The sequence below is a fragment of the Cloeon dipterum genome, chromosome 2, assembly GCF_949628265.1.
Source record: "Cloeon dipterum chromosome 2, ieCloDipt1.1, whole genome shotgun sequence".
NCBI classification, from domain to species: Eukaryota; Metazoa; Arthropoda; class Insecta; order Ephemeroptera; family Baetidae; genus Cloeon; species Cloeon dipterum.
Window position 1 is genome coordinate 20,929,528 of NC_088787.1, and position 22,387 is coordinate 20,951,914.

General features: G+C 37.5%; 1 protein-coding gene across 3 annotated transcripts in view; it reads left to right on the top strand.

The window, feature by feature from the left end:
- The window catches only part of LOC135937143 (major facilitator superfamily domain-containing protein 12-like), a 24,975-nt gene continuing 2,588 nt past the window's right edge, over positions 1 to 22,387 (top strand). The window contains exons 1-6 of one of the 3 annotated variants that reach the window (XM_065480230.1): positions 1 to 131; positions 9,758 to 10,128; positions 20,036 to 20,306; positions 21,380 to 21,497; positions 21,994 to 22,109; positions 22,176 to 22,284. In XM_065480230.1, the coding sequence (XP_065336302.1) occupies positions 9,780 to 10,128; positions 20,036 to 20,306; positions 21,380 to 21,497; positions 21,994 to 22,109; positions 22,176 to 22,284 (963 nt within the window). In that variant the 5' untranslated portion in view covers positions 1 to 131; positions 9,758 to 9,779. Of the gene's footprint in view, positions 132 to 1,271; positions 1,400 to 3,198; positions 3,366 to 9,757; positions 10,129 to 20,035; positions 20,307 to 21,379; positions 21,498 to 21,993; positions 22,110 to 22,175; positions 22,285 to 22,387 lie in introns of those variants that run through there. The other 2 variants (XM_065480233.1, XM_065480231.1) reach the window with 2 other exon arrangements.

The window sequence follows — 22,387 nt, forward strand, 5'->3', positions numbered from 1 at the left end:
AATAGCGGATGCAGCCGCTCAGGCGCATCAAAGGAAGCAAGTTAAGTACATCAGACACGATTGGGCGCACTCATTGGAGGCTTGATGCTTGTCCGATGTCGACGTGCGGTTGATTTAATCCAAAAGCAAGCGTACGTAATAATTAATAATACTCATTCATTCACTATATCGACATAATATAGTACATATTATATTTAGTCTTATGTTAATCATAGTAAGACTGTATATATAATACTCATCATTAGTGACAGTAAAAAATTTAAGTTTTGCATAATAATCTGGAAATATTTAATTATAATTAATTATTATTAATAAGTTGACTGCGTGTGTCATAAAACTCAAAATATCCCCTGAAAAAGACTGCTTTAACCTTTTAACAGTTATCGCGTTAAGATAGGAGAAGATCACGCCCGATTAACGCCGCATTCATTGTCCAAATTGACCAAATTTCTAGAAAAGTGTGGAACCCGTTAGTGACTAAATTGTTGTAGAACTATAACATTTTAATAAGCTAAATATAACTTGGTTCTACACGGTACGTCCCTTTTCTCTCAGTCAAACATGAGTTTTGGCGCCTCAAATCACAGCGGCATTTTAAAACAATGGACAGAATGACTTTTGCGGTTGTTTTTTACTCAAATAAATTGAAAAATATTTCTAAAAAGTGATAAAACATAGCTATTGTGCAAAAGGAAAAATATATTATGAAAACCCCTTTTAATTTGAAGCAAAAACGGTTGTTTATGAAGGAACGTTGCGCAATTGTTAATTTCCATTCTTAAAATCATTGATTGTCAGTGTGCGTCTCCTAACGGAACTAAACGGCATAAATAATGCGACCGCATCCCTAGAACATTCGACATTGCCACAGTTAAATAGTTAATGAAAATCAACTGCGGAGTTTGAAATAAGGACGAGGAAAATATTGTCATGTGACTGGTGCGTTTTCTGCTGGAATATATCTCGAGGACTGTTTACATGTTTGTATTTCCATCTCAGGGGCTCGTCTCATCATTATCACACACGACGTGTGCTAATACACACAACTTAATTGATTAGATATCAATAATACATATCACACCGCGACGAAGAAAAGCAAAAAATGTTATTCCCTGTGTAAATAGCATATAGGTCGCGTAAAAATTAACTTAGTGCAAGCAAAGCGCGGATGATGTGGCATCGTCGCGTTCCCACTGATACAATTATGTTTTGTTTTTCCTTCACTCTTTCGTCTCTCGCTCTCACTCTCCTTTCGCTTTTCATACCTGGCCTGCCGCGGCACCAGAGGAAGCCAGTCCGCGTTCCTCTACCTTGGCGCGGCGTCGAAATTTCAATTCCGTCCGCAGTTAGTTGCAGCTGCTTTTTTTCTTCTTTCCTTCTGCACCACCTTTGCAAAATGGTATGTAAAAACAAGAGCCTTACGTGATTACTGCGATGATTTGATTGTTTTGCTCTTTTTTCAATTGCGGCATAGGTGGTTGTAAACTAATTGCGTCATTGCTTGTTGATGCTGCGTGCAGTGTGGAAGGTCATTTCGGTGCAGCGGGCTATTCCTTCTCTGACCAAGCGTTCAAACTATAATCTTTATATTGCAAGAAACGATTTCCCTCTCTCTCGTTCTTTGCCTCTTATTGTTAGCCGGTTTCGCGAGGTGCGTTCGCCAGTTCTCTGACCTGCATCGCTGTTGCCGGCTCGGCCAGCTGCTTCTCTCCGCGATCGCTGCACTCGCTATTTTTATGCCATTTCAATAAGTAGACGTAATTCCATATAAATGATGAAAATCATTTTGTGGACTTTATTTTCATAAATTTTACTTCTTTTTTTGCTAAAAAAAATAAAAACGAAAATGGCAGTTTATGTTATTTGCTGAAAAAATATTTTTTAATTATATAATATATACTGATTAATTTGGACTCGCCAACAATGTCAATACGATGATATTGGATGATCATTCGTCTTTCGTTAAAATAACAGTGTGGTTGTCCTATGATTGTATTATTTGCAGTTATTTAAATATTTTGATTGCAATTAATAGAAATAAATACAAATATTGATCAGTGTCATTGCACTCTGGGGCCGTTCACGAGTCATGCAAACATGGGATTAAGGAATGAGCCCATTTCGGAGTATGCTCTTTGATCAAAATGCTAGTTATTTTTCCTTTAAACTTAATCTATGCATATTTATATGTTACTATTCTGGCTGCTTTACTGCCAAATCCTGGTAATCTGACGAAAATGGATAAAAAAATAATAACAACCAATTTATCTAGATTAATTTTCAATTAGTATTAAGCTTAAAGTAAAGCTGTGCTGAAAAATTGTGAAAATTGTTTTTACCACAGTACTTGACTATCATTAAAAATAAATTATTAAACAGTTCTCTCCAAAAATTGGGAAGGGATAACATTTTCCAGGTTGCCGCTGAAATTTCTGAGAAAATTGGCAACAAAGTTTCAATGCTAATCTGTCTTCATTTAAAAATCATGATTTATTTTGCCATTTTGCTAGTAAGGAAATTAACCTCATAAATTGCACACCGATTTATAGATCGTGAAAAGAGGAATTGAAATCTTGGGAAAAATCTCTGACAATCCGCTTAATGTTTCAATAAATTTAGCAACATCAGATTAATTATAGCTTTACGGTCCTCATTTCATTATTACACATTTTTTAGATAAAACATGCTAAAAATTCCACAAACAATAGATTCGTCAATTAACCAACAATGAAAAATGTTCGTCTAATCCACTAAAAATTTGCGTAATGATACTTCTTGTTTTTCATACGTTGATCCCAAGAATAAAATTGCCGTCAAAACCTGTTCAGCATCCTTGAAAATAAAACTCTGCGATATTTTCATTTTATTACCGATTTTGCACACTTGAACGACCGACTCTCCACTCGCACGAGACAACCAAAACCGAAGCTGATATTGGAGGCCCATGCAGTCACGAACAATCACATGACTCGCGCGAAACTAAATTTGCAGTTTTGTCACACGCGTCGTGTCCGCCCAAATTCATCGGTGGACGTGCAAAAGTGCAAGTCGAGCCTCCGTGTGTAGCTTGGCAAAACATTCAATTTACTACTGTGGATGCGTCGAGAAAGAGATTGCACCCGTAGTGATTCCTCTCGTCGGACACTGTCATTTCGGTGGTTATTCTTTTTTCTCTCAATCGGCGACAGGGTAATTCGATCTGTCGACCCGCAGTGCCCCTCCTCGGCGCTGCTGGAAAGAGAGAACCCTTACGCATGTAGTGGGACACCCAAGCGCCTTCAAACTCGTGACTTTTTATTTGCCAGTCAGCGAACGCTCTCGAACGAATTGAGCCATTCCGCTTTTTGCCCGTGTCAACATGAAAGGTAAATTTGTCCTTTTTTCTTTATCGAAACGATCGTTTCAATGTCGTATTTACTTTATTTAGTATTGATTCTAAGGGTAAAAGTCAAAATCAATGTTTTTTTAATTAAAAATTGCAAGGCGTGACTTTATTAGTTGATACGCATGGTTAGGAAATAGGTGCAAAGCTTGGTTTATCAGTAAACAACAGATATTTAAAGTAAAATCTCTAAATGGCTCTTTTTAAATTGCCACATTATTTATTCTTTCCCTGTTGAAATTTATTATATTTCTTATAAGGATAAAACGAGAAATATTTCAATTTCTACTCTGATCCGAGAGTCTGATTTTGAATGAAGAAAACAAATTTCTCTCTTTGGGAAAAGGAATATTGTAGATGAAGTGAAAAATGCTATAAATACTAATGATGCATATCAGGATATTGAAAGTGAAATTTCAAAAGCTTGCCAAAATATTATCTTGCAATGTTCTGTGCCATCATTTTTAATTTAAATAATACCTGCTGCTTCTTTAATCGGACCCACCTGTCATTGGAATTTCAACGTTGAATCAAGACCTAAATTTCGAAAGTTATCCACATCTTCTTTTTAAAGCTCTGCTGAGATTTAATTCTCAAAGGAACTACACTTTAGGTAGAATTGTTTGCCCTAAATTTAAAATTAAATCAGGAACTCCAGAGGAAAAATATTGTAACGAGTATATTATTACAAATCTTTCTCAAACACTCAGATAGATGGCAGAAACAATATTTTAACAAACAATATATTTAACAATTCTCTTCCTGCCCTGAAATGTGGATAATTTTATCATGACGATTAACGGGAGAAAGAGCGCTCACAACAGATCTACTTAATTGACTTTGGATTTTCGCAAACAGCTTTTGAGACAAGCCATTAGGTGCGGGTAATAAGTTTAACTTTCCATTCTAGTAAATCTAGTGCGGAAAAAATGAATATTCAACGCAGAACGTGATCGCTAACTTTGGGTGAACTTGCGATTTCCATTTCACTTGAACACTGTTTGGCATTGACCTGGCACGTACTCTGGTTTAAAAATAACTTCTCTTAAGCAAAGGTCGTAATGCACAATGATCTAAAATTATAATTCACTTTCTCCACTATCGCACCAGTAGGTATGGTTTTCAGATAGCGTTGTTTCATCCTTTTGGAAAGAATATCGTCGCTTTACTGGTTTTCTTCAAAACAATATCAATCATTTAATTGTTAACGCATGATTAGAAAATATGTGCAAAGCTTGATATTTCAGTTAACAACTGTTATTTAAAGTGAAATCTTCAAATCGCTTCTTTTAAATTGCTGCAATGTTTCATTCGCTGTTGAAATGAAATGCATTTCTTATAAGGATAAAACAAGAAATAATTCTTCTCCCCCTCTGAGAGTCCAATTTGAATAAACTCTCTGTGAATGTATACAGCAAATTTATCTCCTTGGGAAAAGTAATATCGTATCGATGAGCTATAAAAAATAATGTCGCATATCAGGATATTGAAAGTGAAATTTTAAAAGTTAGCAAAAATATTATCTAGCAATTTTATGTGCCTCATTTAAATCATTATATTTTTAACTTTGAATAGTACCAGCTGCTTCATTTAATCGGACCCACCTGTCATTGGCTTTCCGACTTTGAATCTTGACGTTTAATAAAAAAGTCATCTGCCTCGCAAAAAAATATTTTTTAAGCTGTGAGATTTTACTTCTCAGAGAAAATATGCTTTAGGTAGACATTATTGCTTTAAATTTAAAATTAAATCATGAATTCCAGAGACGATTTAAGGGAGGAAGATCACACATCACAGATCTACTTAAGTGACTTTGGATTTTTGCAAAGTTTTTCAAACAAAACATTAGGTGCGGGTAATACGTGTATTACTTTCCCTTCCGGTAAAACCAGTGCGGACAAAAATAAACTTTGGGTGAAATTGCGTTTTCAATTTCCATTGAACACTATTTGGCAGGTTTAAAAATAACAACCGTTATGCAAATGTGATCATGTACAAATATCTAAAATTAGAGTTCACTTTCTCCAATGTCTCGCCAGTATGTAGGTGAGGTTTTTAAATAGCGTCTCATCCTTTTGGAAAGAATACGGTCGCTTAACTGGTTTTCTTCAAAACAATATATTATAAAACAACAACATTATATATATAATTTAATAATTTAATTGTAAACGTATGGTAAGGAAATGTGCGCAAAGCTTGGTATTTCAGTAAAAAACTGTTATTTAAAATGATATCTTAAAATGGCTCCTTTTAAATTGCTACATTGTTTCATTGTTTCTTTCACTGTTGAAATTGATTGCTTTTCTTCTAAGGATAAAACAAGAAATAATTCAACTGCCCCTCCGAGAGTCCAATTTGAATAAAATCTTTGTGAATGTACGCTTCAAATTTATCTCCTTGGGAAAAGTAACATCGTAGATGAGGTTAAACCGCTATAAATAATAATGTTGCATATCAGGATATTGAAAATGATATTTCAAAAGCTTGCAATTTTCTGTGCCATATTTAAATCACTATTTTTTTAACTTTTGAATAATTCCTACCTTCTTCATATTATCAGATCCTCTTTCATTGGAATTTCAACTGAATCTCGATGTTAATTAAAAAAGTCATCTGCCCCGCAAAAATTAATTTCGTTCTTAAGTTGTGAGATTTTCTTCTCAAAGAAAATATGCTTTAGGTAGAGATTTTAGCTCTATAAATTTAAAATTAAATCATGCATTCCAGAGGTGATTTATGTGAGGAAAAGCACGCACCACAGATCTACTTAAGCGTGACTTTGGATTTTTGCAAATTTTTGCTAGTTTTTCAGACAAGCCATTAGGTGCGGGTAATACGTTTTACTTTCCCTTCCTGTAAAACCATTACGGACAAAAATAAACTTTTGGTGGCTTTGCGTTTTCAATTTCACTTGAACACTATTTGCCATTGACATGACACGTACGCAGGTTTAAAAATAACAACCGTCATGCAAATGTGAAAATTTACAAAGATCTAAATTTAGAGTTCACTTTCTCCACGGTCTCGCCAGTAGGTGTGGTTTTCAGATAGCGTTTCACCCTTTTGGAAAGAATACCGTGTCTATTCACGTATTTAGTCAACACAACATAAATGTAATGCTTTGCTCAACGTGTATGTAACTGTTTGCTTATATACCCCAAGTACTTTGGATAAAGAGCTGCCCATTTTCTAGGAATTTCTATTTGACTGCAAAAACTTTGATACACGATATTAATTTTCATATTCCTAAAAGTATACCATAAATATACTTACTAACAAGGGAACCTTGGGTACATTCCGCTCTAACGTGCATTTTGTGCCTCAAACGAGTTCACTTTCATGAAATAATTAAAGCGATCTAGGGTCATTTTCGAGTCACTATGAGCCAGAAAGTATGGCTCCTCATTCCCAAAATTGATTTTATTATATGGATCAATTTATTTCAAATAACTGAAACTTTAGTAGCTACATTTTTTCCTTGGTTGGAATAAAAGGTGTCTCAAACATTGCTGTCTATTTCTAGAATTAAATTCACTCCACTTGGTGTTCTCTATTTATTTAAATTTTTGTGTATGCTGTTTATTTTAAATTTGTATTTGCTGCTTCTAAATGTTCATTTCTGTGCTGTATTCTCAATCAAACAAACCGAAGGTAATTTTTATCGCAGGTCTGAAATAGAGTTAATTCTTTTCCTTGGGCATGTTCGTCGATATTAATTTATATATTAATGCTATACACACTACGCTAGTTGCTCTTCCTCGCGGGGTGTCAGGTGACGCCGGATATGGTCATGTGGTTCAGAGCTGTGTGTCTCAAATTGAAGGGAACAAGTAAATCAATCGAACTCAAGAGTGTAATTTGATTTTAGCATTAAGGAGTTGTTTTGCTTAATAAAAGTCGAGTTGCGGTATGTTTTCCGAGATCGAGTCACGTGCGTGTGGTTCAACATGCATTATGCATTTGCCGCAGCCACTTTATACCGGCGGCAACATATCATTAGTTATATGTGCACAGTTAGTTTGACAGGATAAGAATGCAAAAAGCAGCAATAAATTCCACGCTTAAATTGCTCTCAAGATGCTCGCTCGAACTCACGTGAGTTTATTTTCATTGCTGCGTAAGCGGACGCTGAGAGACAATTATCCAAATGGTTTAGCAGTGCAGGAAATCGAAGCCACATGTCATTTTTAATTGTTATATTTAGTTGTTGAGGCTCTCAAATGAAACGTTTACTTAGGAATCCTCGCTTGATTTGATAAGAATGTGAAAAATGGTGTCTAAACCAGTTTGTGTATATTTTATAATATATCTTTTATCTCTTTAGTAGGATTAAATTGATTTTTAAATGCTCCAGAATTAATTAAAAAGGATTGACACTGCAGAACTCCGGAAAATCATTGTCCTTTATGCAAAAATAAATCCCAAAATGATTCAGTTAAAGCTCAAAATTGACCTAGGTAGCACACCGTACATTTTTTAGGAAAGTGGCTGCAAAGTTAGCATGCTTTTCAAACGTTGAGGACTGTCTCCCCACTCAAAATCTTTATTTATTTCCCAACCAAAAAGAGTTTTCCCAACAAGTGTCATACACCGTACCATGTTCAATAGATCTTAACGAGAGGAATCGAAATCTGTAAACGTTCTACCCAATTATGCCGTTTTTAATTCTACTTGACTTTAATGAACAGCTTGGATTTTTAAGTTCTCCATACTTTGCGTGTATTTGCACTAGGCGATTTTGATTGTGAGCATTATTTGGGCTCACTTGCATGGAATGTGTAAGCTTCCTTATCCTTATCCTGATAGCTCTTTTCCTGCATGCGGCATTCGTGATGATTTAATTTCATAGCGCAAATTTCTATAGTAGAGACACAAAAAAAGAAAAGGTTGAGGGGGCTTCTCAAAACAGGTTTCGTGTCATGTCATTGAGCTCAGACAATTCGCCCATCTAATTGCTTTCTAGCAGGGCAACTCACTCTTTTTACGAGTTTGTGTGCTAAACAAAAAATAAAATTACCATTAGGAAACTTATGGTTTGATTCTACATAATAAATCTGAATGCGTTTTTCAACACTTTTATTGATTGATTGATTTCTTCACTTTTTTGAATTGGTTATTTAATTAATAAATACTTTTTCTAACATCTTTTAATGGTCTTTATAGGGGAAGTCAATATACATAGGTTACAGAAATTGAAATGACATAGATTTATTTAACTTAAACGATTTTTCATTTTTGGAGTAAACAAACTCGGTCAAATTCAAACTAAAGTTTTGCTATCGGTCGCCTTAACATCAATTTAATTTTCTCAGTAGCTTGACAACATATGGCAGTTTCAAATTATGAATTTTCTTGGCAGCTTGAGATTTGAACACTGCTTTGCATTTTTTGCACCTGAAAAGCACGCTCGACACAGCTTCTTTAAATCTCGCTGTCGGTGTTTCGTTTTATTCAGCTTCTCATCTTCCTTTTCTCGCTTCGTAGCGCCGCGAGAATCTTTGAGAGGAGAGTGTGTCTTCGGTGTTTTCAGAACTCATCTCGTTAAAAATAAAATAAACAAAAAGCTACACTCGAACTTATAATTATGTCACTGATTAAGATTCGTCTAACCTAGTTTTCCAAGAAAAAATAAAAGACGAAGTGACTTTTTGTCAGGGCACAAGCAGGAGAAGAGAATTCACTCTCTATATAAAAGTTCTTTCTAAATTTATTAAAAATGTAAATTTAACATTATTAATCTTTTAAAATGAACTACTAAGCATTTTTAGGGAGAGGTCTCTGCCGCATATCTTTAAGCGACGGCTGTCTGAAACGGCTGCAGCCGATTTTTGGCCTGGCGGCAGCTGACAAATTAAAAGTTTCAAGTTCACAGCGGCTGGCAGCAGATTTCGCGAATGTCGTAAACCTAATTTAGCGGCTGGCGCGGCGCGGCTAGCAAAGACCTCTTATACTTTCAGCCTATTTCAATCACTCACCGGTTTAGTTAGAATGTTCAAAATACCTATGTGAAATGGTGCTATACGCTGAGTTTGTTTAAGTTTTTCTTGTAAACACCATGCTACATACTATCTCTAGAATTTATTTACTTCAATAACTTACTAGCCCGGATCTTTATTACGGCATTTGATGCATGTTGTGCAGATAGAGAGGGTGGAGACGGAGCCTCATGAATAACTTTCCAACCTTTGTTGAAAGTAAATATTTTATGTTCCCAAATAAACAGGTTGTGATACCTAAGCATGAGGAAATCGTAGGAATTAAGAAGTAGTTTAAACACAAAAATGGAGGATTGGAAAAAACAATATTTTATGTATTAAATTATTAATTTAATTTAAAAAAATAAAGTCTATCATCGCTATTTTCTAATTCCAGCAGGTGATCAAGTATAGAGCGAAGGATGCCGCCGCAACTGAAGGAGCCGTGCGAGTCGGTGGAGCCGGCGCCGAGCAGTGAGGAGGCGCCGCTACTGCCGGCCGGTGAGCCGCCAGAGCGGCTCTCCGTGATGGCTCGCACCGCGTACGGCGTGGGCCACGTGCTGAACGACGTGTGCGCCTCCATGTGGTTCTCGTACACGCTGCTGTTCTTGCACGCGGTCACCGGCATGCCCGGCGCCCAGGCCGGTGCCATCCTCATGCTCGGCCAGGTGGTCGACGCGCTCGCCACGCCGCTCGTTGGCATGCTTGCCGACAGGCCACTCACTGGCTCCCTCCGCAAGTACGGACGAAGAAAAATCTGCCACCTCATCGGTAAGCATTAAATTTCACTAGGATTTATTTGTTTCAAACTGTGCAATATGCTATTTTAAGATTAAATAAACATTTGTTTCTTTAATAACTTGTAACGAGGGTAACGAGTAAATTGTATCACTTGTTTAATTTCTTGTATGACTGAAAATTTGTAAATATTTGTAATTCGCTATTGAGAATGTTTGTGAGCCGGCAAGATCGATGCTCAAGCCTAGCATTAGGAGTGCATGTCTGGCTTTGCTAAAATTTTTACCTGACGAAATGTCACGGGGCAGACGTCAAGCAATTTCAAGGGAGTTCACATTAAAAAGTATTTTCTAGCAAACGGTGTTAGAAGGAATTGAACATTTATAATTACTGGTTTATGGGACAATTTTTGAAATCTTTGAGACCTTAGTATATCATCTCCCCGTGGCGCAATTTCAAAAATATGGATTCCTCTTGCCAAGCCCAAATTGAATTTCCTGGGTCAATTCTGTTAATTTTGGTTTCTAATTAAAATACTAGTAACTAAGCTCGGGATTTTATTAGTGTGAAAGTATGTGTAGCGGTACAACAACGCGGTCCTGCTTTTTGTTGGAAGCCAACAATTGTCGGCGGTTTGAATTATTGTAATTTTGCATTATTGTTTAACAGCAGAAAGATGATTTTAAAATAAGAATTCAGTTTTCGTCCGTCAGCCACACGGTGCTGACGTGATTCGTTTAATAGTGCAGAACCCGATTCAAAGGGGTGAGTCCAACCGTCAGTTAAACTAAAGAATTTGTAACTTATTATTGTAAACCATTTCAGTTCTTGTATTTGATTAAGCATCCGATCGGATTTCCAACTGTAACCAATCCACGAACAAAATTCTTTATCTGAATTAATCGGTCTTCATCATTTCAACCCTTCTATCTCCCAAAGGGTTCTTGTATTTGATTAAGCATCCGATCGGATTTGCAACTGTAACATAATACACCAACCAAATTCTTCATCTGAATTCATCGGTCTTCATCATTTCATCCCTCTTCATTCTCCCAAATTGGTGACCCCGACGTGACAGTAACGCAGCCAAGCCATTTCAAGTAACCCAGTCCCTAGTAACCAGTCAACGTTGATTGAAGCTTGATACAAGCTTGAACGTCAAGCACGTCAAGCTTGACTCTTACTTGACGTCAAGCTTGACATCAGTCTTGATAATGTCCGCTGATATAAGCTTGTTTCAAGCTTGACGTCAAATTTTCTCAAAAATGGCCCTGGTACTCTCAGGGCACTTTTCTAGCATTTTTGATTTTTTTTGAAAATTTAAGGAATTTTTTGAAAAAAATTTCTGATAATTTTTTATTTTTTTTGCGTAAATTTATTGATTAATATACGAACATATGAAATACATATATATTGTTATCTTCACCACATCTGGGGAGTTGACGAGTAGAGATGAGCAACTTTTGTTAACGAGGACGAGCACCTGGTCGGCAAGGAGCGGCTGGTCGGCAAGAAGCGGGTGGTCGACAAAGAGCACCTTGTCGACGAGGACGAGCGCCTGGTCGGCATGGAGCGCCTGGTCGACAAGCAGCGTCTGGTCGACGAGGAGCACACCTTGTCGACGAGGACGAGCGCCTGGTCGGCAAGGAGCGGCTGGTCGGCAAGCAGCGTCTGGTCGACGAGGAGCACCTTGTCGACGAGGACGAGCACCTGGTCGGCATGGAGCGCCTGGTTGACGAGGAGCGGCTGGTCGACGAGGAGCACACCTTGTCGACGAGGAGCGCCTGTGTGTGCAGGAAGAGCTTCTTACTGTCCTGTTGAGCAGTCAGGCCTCCGGACTGGCATCTGCTGCATACCTCGTCGAGACACTGGTTTCCGTGGAAGCTGTAAATTTACAGATAGATTAATATACGGCTGAAGGTATTGCTTTAATATGAACCTACTTTTGTGTTGCAAGTCCAGCAAAAAGTCGTCATTCATTGAGTTGGCACGGTTCGGAATCTCTTATTCAACCTTCACTACCTTCAGACCTGAAGACAAATTTTCATTATTAAAATTATTGAAAGAGTAAAATCAGGAATCCGAATTTTCCCCACCCGGTTTAAAAAAAACGGGATTTTCAGGCTGAAAAATTAATAAAACCCACTATTTCACCCACAACTTGCCCTCATCTTTAGTATTTTATCCTTAATTACTTAATTGAACTCATGATTGTGCAACAGTATTTGATCAGAATAAAATAGAATATAAGAGGGAAAAATGAGTTGCTCCATGACAAGTTTACCTTTGCAGTAAAATTGATTGTGATGGATTTTTTTTTTTCAAAATATTCCACTTCAATTTTAACTCGAAAAAATCGGAAATTCTTAAATTTCGAGTTTTTTGCAAATCCAAATCTTTGGTTCTAACCATAAAATTGCAAAAATTACCCTAATTTGGACTCATCTTGACCTCCTCTGACCACCTGAAGGGTTGAGGAGGTGCATGCACCCGCATCCCCTTTCATCCCCATAGCTTCAAATTTGATAGTAAGCAACGACCGTTTCCGGCGCCGCTCACTGTTACATTGTTCAAAAGCTCTAGGCAACTTAGGGGTGGAGAGAAATCACCCCTGAACCCTTCAGCTACTTAGAGGAGGTCGAAACGAGTTCAACGGTGGGTATTTTTTGCAATTCTGAGTTTTAGAACCCGAGATTTGGGGTTGCAAAAATCTAGAAATTGTAATAATTCCATTTTTTGTTTTTGGTTTCTTTGTACCTCCAAATCTCGGGTTCTAAGCATCACAATCGCAAAAAATACCCACCGTTGAAATCGTCTCGACTTCCTCTGAGTAACTGAAGGGTTTGGGGGTGCTTTCAATCCACCCGTAAGATGCCATCACCTTCTAAACTCTAAAGATGTAACAGTGAGCGGCGCCAGGAACGATCGTCGCTTACTATCAAAATTGAAGCTATGGGGATGAAAGGGGATGAGTGCATGCATAACCTCTAAACCCTCCAGATGGTCAGAGGAGGTAAAGATGAGTCCAAAATCGGGTAATTTTTGCAATCTTTATGGTTAGAACACAAAATTTGGAGGTGCAAAGAAACCAAAAACACGAAAAAAATTAATAATTCAAATTCCATTAATTTTCAACTACACAAATCTAGGGTTCTAACCTTCATAATTGCAAAAACTGCCAACCGTTAGACTCGTCTCGAACTCCTCTAACTAGATTAAGTATTTAAGGGATGCTTACCCATAACCCTTTTCAGTCCCTTAACTACAATTTTAATGAATTTTTTTTTACATGCTTCTGCTGGGCTCAAACAAATTTTTAAGCTATCCAAAACTCCTACTAAATTATCACCACGTCTCTTCTTTCAACACTAAATTTTTTTTTTATTAATTTTAAAATCGAAAATAATTTTAAAAAATTAAAACATTTTATGGCTCTGGATTTTTCGAAATTTTGCATTGAATAAAATATATTAATTTAGTTTTTAATCAAGAGACTTGGAGTTAATTTAGAAAAGGAGTTTTGGACAGCTTGAAACATTTTCAAGCCCAATGGAAGAAAGTTAAAATTTTATCAAAATTGTAGCTAAGGGGTGGGGGGTGAGCTGAGCATCCCTTAAACACTTAATCTAGTTAGTGGAGGTCGAGACGAGTCTAACGGTGAGTAGTTAATGCAATTCTGACGGTTAGAACTCGAGATTTGTAGTTGATTTTGGTTTCTTTGCACCTCCAAATCTCATGTTCTCACCATTAAGATTGTAAAAATTTCCCAACGTTACACTCATCATGACATCCTCTGATCAGCTGAAGGATTTAGGGGTTGCCTGCACCTATTCCCTTTCATCCCCATAGCTCCAATTTTGATAGTAAGCGACAACTGTTCCTGGCGCCGCTCTTTGTTGAATCTTTAGAGTTTAAAGGGTGATGGCAACTTACGGGTGGATCGAAAACACCCCTAAACCCTTCAGTTACTCAGAGGAAGTCGAGTAAAACGGTTGGTAGTATTTGCAATCGTGTTGCTTAGAACCCGAGATTTGGAGTTGCAAAGAAACCAAAAACACGAAAAATAGGAATAAATTTTCCAATTTCGTGATTTTTGCAACTCCAAATCTCGGGTTCTAACCCTCAGAATTGCAAAAACTACCAACTGTTAGACTCATCTCGATCTCCACTAACCATCTAAGATTTAAAGGGGTGTGTAACCCCTTCTCCTATCAACCCTATAGCTAAAATTGCGATAAAAATTTTAACATGCTTGCACTGGGCTTTAAAGTAATTTAAGCTATCCAAAACTCCTTCTAAATTACCACCACGTTTTTCATTCAAAACAGAAGAAATATATTTTATTAAATGCAAATTAAAACGAAAATCTAGAGCAAAATGAATTACTTGTTTCAATTATTGCTTTAATTTGCATTTAATTAAATATATTTTTAGTGTTCAAAGAAGGTGATTAAGAAGGAGTTTTATATAGTTTTAAATATTTTTAAGCCCAGAAGAAGCATTTAAAAAAATTAGTATCAAAATTGTAGCTCTGTTGTTGAAAGGGGCTGGGGGTAAGCACCCCCTTAACACTTTAGCTGGTTAGTGAAGATTGAGACGAGTCTAATGGTTGGTGGTTTTTGCAATTCTGAAGGTTAGAACACGAGATTTGTAGTTGAAAAATTAATGGAATTTGAATTATTCCTTTTTTAAGTGATTTTGGTTTCTTTGCACCTCCAAATTTCGTGTTCTAACCATAAAAATTGCAAAAATTACCCAACGTTGGAGTCATCATGACCTCCTCTGACAAGTTGAAGGGTTAAGAGGTTGCATGCACCCAACCTCTTTCATCCCAATACCTTCAATTTTGATAGTAAGCAACGGCTGTTTCTGGTGCCGCTCACTGTTACATCTTTCAAGCTCTAGGCAACTTAGGGGTGGAGTGCAATCACCCCTAAACCTTTCAGCTACTCAGAGGAGGTCGAGATGAGTCTACTGATTGGTAGTTTTTACAATTGTGACGGATAAAAACCCGAGATTTGGAGTTGCAAAAATCAAGAAATTGGTTTAATTCCTATTTTTCGTGTTTTTAGGTTCTTTGCACCTCCAAATCTCGGGTTCTAACCGTCAGAATTGGAAGAACTACCAACCGTTAGACTTGCCTTGACCTCCTCTTAGTAGTTGAAGGGTTAAGGGGTGTTTGCTTTCCACCCCTAAGTTGAGATACAGCTTTAAAAATGTAAGTGAGCGGCGCCAGGAGCGGTCGTCGCTTACAATCAAAACTGAAGTTATGGGGATGAAAGGGGATGGGTGCATGAAACCTCTAAAATTCTAAATCTTTCAGCTAGTCAGGGCAGGTCGAGATGAGTCCAACATTGGGAAGTTTTTGCAATTGTTATGTTTAGTACCAAAGATTATGAATTGAAAAAATTACGAAATTGAAGAAAATTCGATTTTTTTCGAGTTAAAATTCAAGTGGAATATTTTAAAAATAAAAAATCATTCACTTTCAAATTTTCTGCAAAGTTAAAACTTGTCACGAAGCAACTCGCTCACGATATTAACCTACGTACGACACTTGCAGTAGCACATACTGGCCACATTTTTTCTTCTATTCTATTCCTCCTGATAAATAACACTAGCTCAATTATGAGTTCAGTAAATTAATTAAGGATATTATAATGTAATTTATCAAGTTTTGGGTAAAATAGGGGGTGTTTTTTGGGGTGTTATTGGTTTTTTTAGCCTGGAAAATTCCCGGGTGTGTTAAAACTGGATGGGGGAAATTCGGAACCCTGGCGGATTTTCAATTCTGGTTGTTAAATCTCCAGAATTGGCGGTGGAATGGTTTCTCATGATTTTTGTAAATGAATAAATTATTTTATTTATAGAAATAGTCTGCTCCACAGAAATAGTCTGTGGAGCAACCAGCACCCACAACAAGGGTGCGCATTTCGCATTTTGAACCGAATTATTCAGCTCGGGCAAGCTTAACCGCTTCCAGAACCGTTTTCGGCTCGAGTTCGTGGCAGGCGGTCAGGAAAAGCGCAAAGGCGGCCACGTCAGCTGCTCCAACGCCAAATGCAGCGGTGTCTTCCAGCACGCTCTGGTACGCGCACAAAGAGCGCAGACACCCAAGACCCAGAATAAAGCGCTGCCACTGTCTCATTTAATTTGAAAACCTTATTAAATTAGTATTCAGATTTGAAGTGCGTTTTAAATGGTGGGACTAAACGCATATTTGATTTAAGCCGTTCGCTCCTTATTCACTCGCTTTTTGAATACAAACGTGAAGGATAAATTTTTTTAAAACAAATCTTGCGAAGAAAATAACATAAAAATAAATTACTATGCGGAGAAGTACCCATATTCAATATTACTCATTTAACGGTTTACACTCTAACGTTTAAATGCAGAGGTCTCAGCCAGCCGTTGCGCCGAGCAGGTAAATTTTGGGTCACGTGAGCCACCGCCATGAATTTGTGAAAAATATAAAAAAGCGCAGGAGATGTTAAGCATTACAGCAAACTTCATGTTTAAAATTGCCAGCCTCCGCAAAAGAACGCTAAACGTTGCTAAAAAAATTTAATCACTGCATTTAAAAAACATATTTATTGACACAGACTCTGCTAATAATGAAATTAGTCAAAAAAGCATGGTAAAATTCAAATATTTAAAATTATTTTCAAATTATCCTAGTAAAAATAGCATTAAAAATTTAAGAAACTTTAACTTCAGTCCGCAATAATATTTAACATGCAGCTGTTATATTATTTTATTTCGTAATTCATGCATTTCAATGTTCATTGACACTCCGAGTGTTCTAAAAGAAGAAAATCGTCTGCATATTTACTGGTTAAATTCGCAAAAATATGGCTAAAATTGGAAATTTATTTCGATAATAATTATAAATTACCTACATAAAGAGGCACAGTCCAGTTGTTGTGCATCCCATATTTTCGTCCATCTGAGGATGTCCGACGACAGATCGACGTTGTTCACACAGCAGCGACATTCCAGCAAATACTTTTACATGCACACTCCTGCCTCCTGAAATGGGAACACAAATAACAACAAACATAGATATCCACGACAATTAAACAACCGTTTAATGTTTTGAATATATAAAGTCGTAAATTAAATCTCGATCTAAAACGGTAATTTTTAAAAGCAATGTTTTAGGTGACATGCAAAAACACAATGAATGATTTTTCAGGAAAATTGCTTCATCCGTTAAACCTTTGAGTTGATAAAAACCGATAAACACACAGAAATTGACTTTGAAGAACTCACACTTTCCGACCAATTATTAGAATTCTTGGTAGGATAAATATACATAGGGCATAAAAGACAAATGTATTGATTTGATCCTTCCCATCAGACCGAGAGACTATGAGTAAAAGTGAGCGGAAAAGCGTGAGAAGCCACCAAAAGTTTGAACAAACTACAGATGACGATAAAAGTTATGGGAGACTCGCAATTTCCGCTAACGTTTTACACTTCTTCTCGGTTTCATGGGACGAATGAATGTTCAAAATGCCCTATCCTACCAAGAAGTGTTTATTGGTATTTGGTAGACAATTTTGAGTTCTCCATGTGTAAATTTACCCATTTATCAATATTTTACGGTTCATGCTGGTTGGTAAAAAACCAACACAAGCCGAACTTTAACGAATTTATGCCGCTAACCCCCGCGCTTAAACCCAAGAAAATAAAATGTCCTTACCTTGTACAGTATCCATCATCCGTTTAATGATCCGTTGGTGCACTCAGTCCATCGCGAAACACCGAAAACGAGGCCGACGGTCCTTTCTTCTGGCGTCCCAACCGTCATGTTTCGATGTTTGTTTTCAAAACACAGCAAGCCTCGCCGGCACCGGCAGCTGGCAGTAGCGCGACGCGCGCGCCACGGCGCGGCCAGCGAGTGTAACATAGTAAGCGCGCGCGATCATGCTGCATGAGCATGAGTGCTCGAACGAGTTAATTAAATAATTAAAACTTAATAAATTTTTTATAAATATACCTATATATAATGAAACACGAACTTAGGCGAAAGAACGATTGTTCCGACGTGCTTGATACAAGCTTGATCTGGCTTGACTCAGCTTTAATTTGAAAAACGGCAAAAATAATTTAATTGGAACATTACCTAGACTAAAATGACATGAAATTGGTTCAGGGAGGCAATTAAATTGATAATCTTCGCTTTTCTGTAGAAAAATCAGTCGAAAATTTAAAACTGACCATGCTTGATGCGTCATGGTAATGTCAAGCATGCTAATATGGGCACTCCACGCGACTTTAAAAAATCAATAATGGTCAGAATGGACAACCACACGTAAGGTCTTCATATTCCAAAAAGATTTTATTCAATTATCTGTACTTTTTGCTATGGTTGACGTCAAGGTTAAATCTTACGGTGCTTGATCAGGCTTGATGGTTACTAGACGTCTAGCCATTTCAAGATGCGAATTCGCCGGACACCAGCAAGCTCGGATGCCCACTGGTTTCCTTAAACCCGGCGAACGCAAGCACCGAGAATTTTTTATTGGAGACCGATCACCGTTACACAAAGTGGACTCACAAACTGCCAATCGCAAGTTCAAGAATTTTTCGGGTACAACAATCCCAAAATTTAAATCCGCAACAATACTGATGAGCAACATAATAAGTAAATCAACCGTTTGAACGCAAGAATTTTCAACTGAAGTCATCAGCATCAACCAACAATCAAGAGAAACAATCGACCATCGCACCAGCTTGAAGAATTTTCCAAGTTTTATCCCCGTTTGTGTCAGCGGCCGCGACAATTTCGCCTGAGAGCCTCCCTGTCTGTGTGGAGTAAGGAAGTCTGGAGAACTTCCCTTGGCCGACAAAATGAGAAGAGAAATGAACAATTTTGATGCGAAGCAGTAACTGCGTCCGCGTAGGGCCCACGCGAAAGAACAAAAGACGCCTAGTTCTGCTCGACTAATCACAAAAAGGTTTGCCTCATTTGACACGGGTTAAATTCGGTCGCGATTGAGTTTCCATAATTTTAATTCAAAGACAAAATGTGCCACCTAAGAATTTTCCTTTCTGCTGATATACAAAGTCATGTAAATTTCAGACCAAAATAATTTCAAACTCGCTGTCCTCGCTGTTGCATTTCTTAAAGTGGAATAGGAGTTCACGCTCCTTTTCATTTGCCCTTGTCTGAACAATGCGTTCGACAATTCCCGTGCAACAGAGTGTACAGTATGACAAAATATTAGATTTTTGGTAGTTGATGATTGCGGCTGATCTGGAGCGCAAAGCTCGATCGACACCGCGCAGTGCAACACCAATGTGCTGGATTAATTACGGCGATTCAAAGTCGGTCCAGTTAAATTTTTCTTGGCTTTCCAAACTTCCAGTTTATGACCCCCGGACTAATGTAGCGGTACAACAACGCGGTCCTGCTTTTTGTTGGAAGCCAACAATTGTCGGCGGTTTGAATTATTGTAATTTTGCATTATTGTTTAACAGCAGAAAGATGATTTTAAAATAAGAATTCAGTTTTCGTCCGTCAGCCACACGGTGCTGACGTGATTCGTTTAATAGTGCAGAACCCGATTCAAAGGGGTGAGTCCAACCGTCAGTTAAACTAAAGAATTTGTAACTTATTATTGTAAACCATTTCAGTTCTTGTATTTGATTAAGCATCCGATCGGATTTCCAACTGTAACCAATCCACGAACAAAATTCTTTATCTGAATTCATCGGTCTTCATCATTCCAAGCCCCTCTTCATTACCCCCAAATATGCTTTAAAATTTCCCTTTTACATGAATGAACTTGCTTTGAAAATTCAAGGGAAATTCGAGAAATTTCCATTCAAAACAAAGAAGATTTTTTCCAATATTTTGTGTTTTACAATTAATTGTCAACTCCAAATCTCGGATGGCATCGTTAGACTCGTATTTAATTAAAAAAATTCTCAGGCACTGTGATGGTGCTCGTGACCTTCCCGTTTATCTTCATGCCGTGCTGGATGTGCGAGACGCCGATCAGCGTGACGCCGCCGCCAGGGCAGCCTGTGGTGGTGGGCACGGTGCCCCCGTGGCAGGTGGATTGGTGGCAGCAAATTCTTTACTACACGCCCTTGGTGGCCGTCTTCCAAATCGGCTGGGCCGCCGTGCAAATCGCCCACTTATCGCTCATCCCCGACCTCACCGCCAGCGCCCACGGCCGCACAGAGCTCACAGCCATCAGGTAAAGATTCACTCCGGGTTTATTAATTAATTAATCTTGTTTTTTTCTTTTAAATTTTGGTTAACTTGAACTCAGCTTTCTGTTTGAAGAGTTTTTTGCTAGAAGCACTGCTGATGATTTTATACTCGTTAATTTTTGTATAAGAAAAATAAGAAACATTGTTAATTTTAGCATCATCATCCCTATTTATTTATTTGTTTAAAATACACAGACAATTTTATATTGTTTAGAATAGAATTGATATTTTAAAGTTCTCTTACGGATTTATCACTTTAAACCACTAAAATTATAACATTTTGTATTTGAAAGATCAAACGGTTTAATATTTTTTTCTAAAATTAAATTCCTATTTTATTTACGAATCCAAGCGCCTTTTTTAGAATATCTCACTTCTATTTCTAATCATGGATAGGTTACTTTTAGCACTGATCGAAAAATTGATATTCATATTTTTCTTGTTTTACCTAAATTTCAGGGAGAGCAGAAAATTATCGAAAGATTCCCGATTGCCGCTTGCATATTAATTTTAAGCGTGAAAAAAATAAAGTCTCATGTGGCTGATGTTCTTATTAAACGAGTGATTACAATTACTCGTTACATTCTCAAGGAGAACCATACAAAATCTTTTAATATTTTGTATTATGACATGATGAGAATAAACAAGAATAATTCTTTTTTCTGATTGCCGCGTGACTGGATAATCTTAGCGACGTGCAAAAAACCTGTCAAGCAGTTCATAAACATGCAATTTTACGATCTTGAAAAACTGGATTGCGAGAAGTGAAAAAAAAAATCGAAATATTCCCCCGGCTCGTGATTACTCTTACGCGCAAGTGTAAATTTAATATTTATTTATTGCTACTTGTACAGACCTTGAAAATTTTTAAATTTGCTCTGGAAGGAGTTGTCATCAAGCCCGTTGTAGATCTGCTTTTGTGGTCGACGGTGCACAGCTTTCAATAAGTCATAGTGGTGCTGAAATCGATGGCGTTCGCCCGCGGTCACATTAGAACGGCGCGCTGATGAAATATTATCCGTGCTCTGTGCCTGGATTAACAATGTGTGATTATCAGGTACAGCATGTCGGTCTGCTCGAGCATCGCCGTCTACTTAATCACATGGTCCGTGCTCAGAGTTACGAGGAACAAGGCTGGAGACCAGATCGGACCCCAGGACGCATACAAATTCCAGGTGCCGTCAATTCCCATTTAAAATTACTTTTGTTGGAGAAAAAGTTTGATTGCACATTCATACTCACAGCTAAATAATATTGGTGTCAACCAAATAAGTTATATTTTGAATTTATATTCCAAAACAAGTTTAATTTTTTTTTAAATGAAACCGCTTTCAGTCAGGTTTTGTTTATATTTTAGTATTGAAAGATATATATTTTTTTGCTTTTATTTAAACCATGAGATATACCTGACTTATCTAGACGCGATGACAATGGTTATATATTTTTAAATAGGTATAAATTAAGAAATGCAAATAAAGACTGTACATCCTAAATTGACAAAACTTATGTTTTCTTGCCTGAGACGAAATCAAGTGTATATATTTTCAACCATATTATTTTTAATGCAATAGCTGTAGAGAAAATAAATTTTAAATAAATCATACCATTTATTTCAACACATTCACAAATTATTGAATTTTTATTGGTATTTTGAATTTCCATTTTTTCCAGAACATAGTTTTGATCGGCGTGGGACTGGGCTCGTTGTTCTCGCTGTGGTTCCACGCGGGGCTGAAGGAGCCGGCGTCGCTGCAGCAGAAACAGAGCGCAGCCAAGAGAGATAAAGAGTGCGTGTGTTTGTGATTGTCCCGCCGCGTCTCGTTCTATTAATTCTAATTGAATTTGCTGGGCAGGCAGCCTCCATTGCTGTTCAAGTCGACGGCGGCCTTTTTCAAGGACCCGCGCCTCTACCAGGCGGCCGTGCTCTACGTCTCCAGCAGACTCTTCACCACGCTCAGCCAGGTTATTGCTTTTGCTTAATAAATTCGGTGCAAACGACGCCGGTTTAATTTCGACCCGAAACTCAGAGGTTCAAATATCAAAGCCACTCTGGTATGTTTGACTC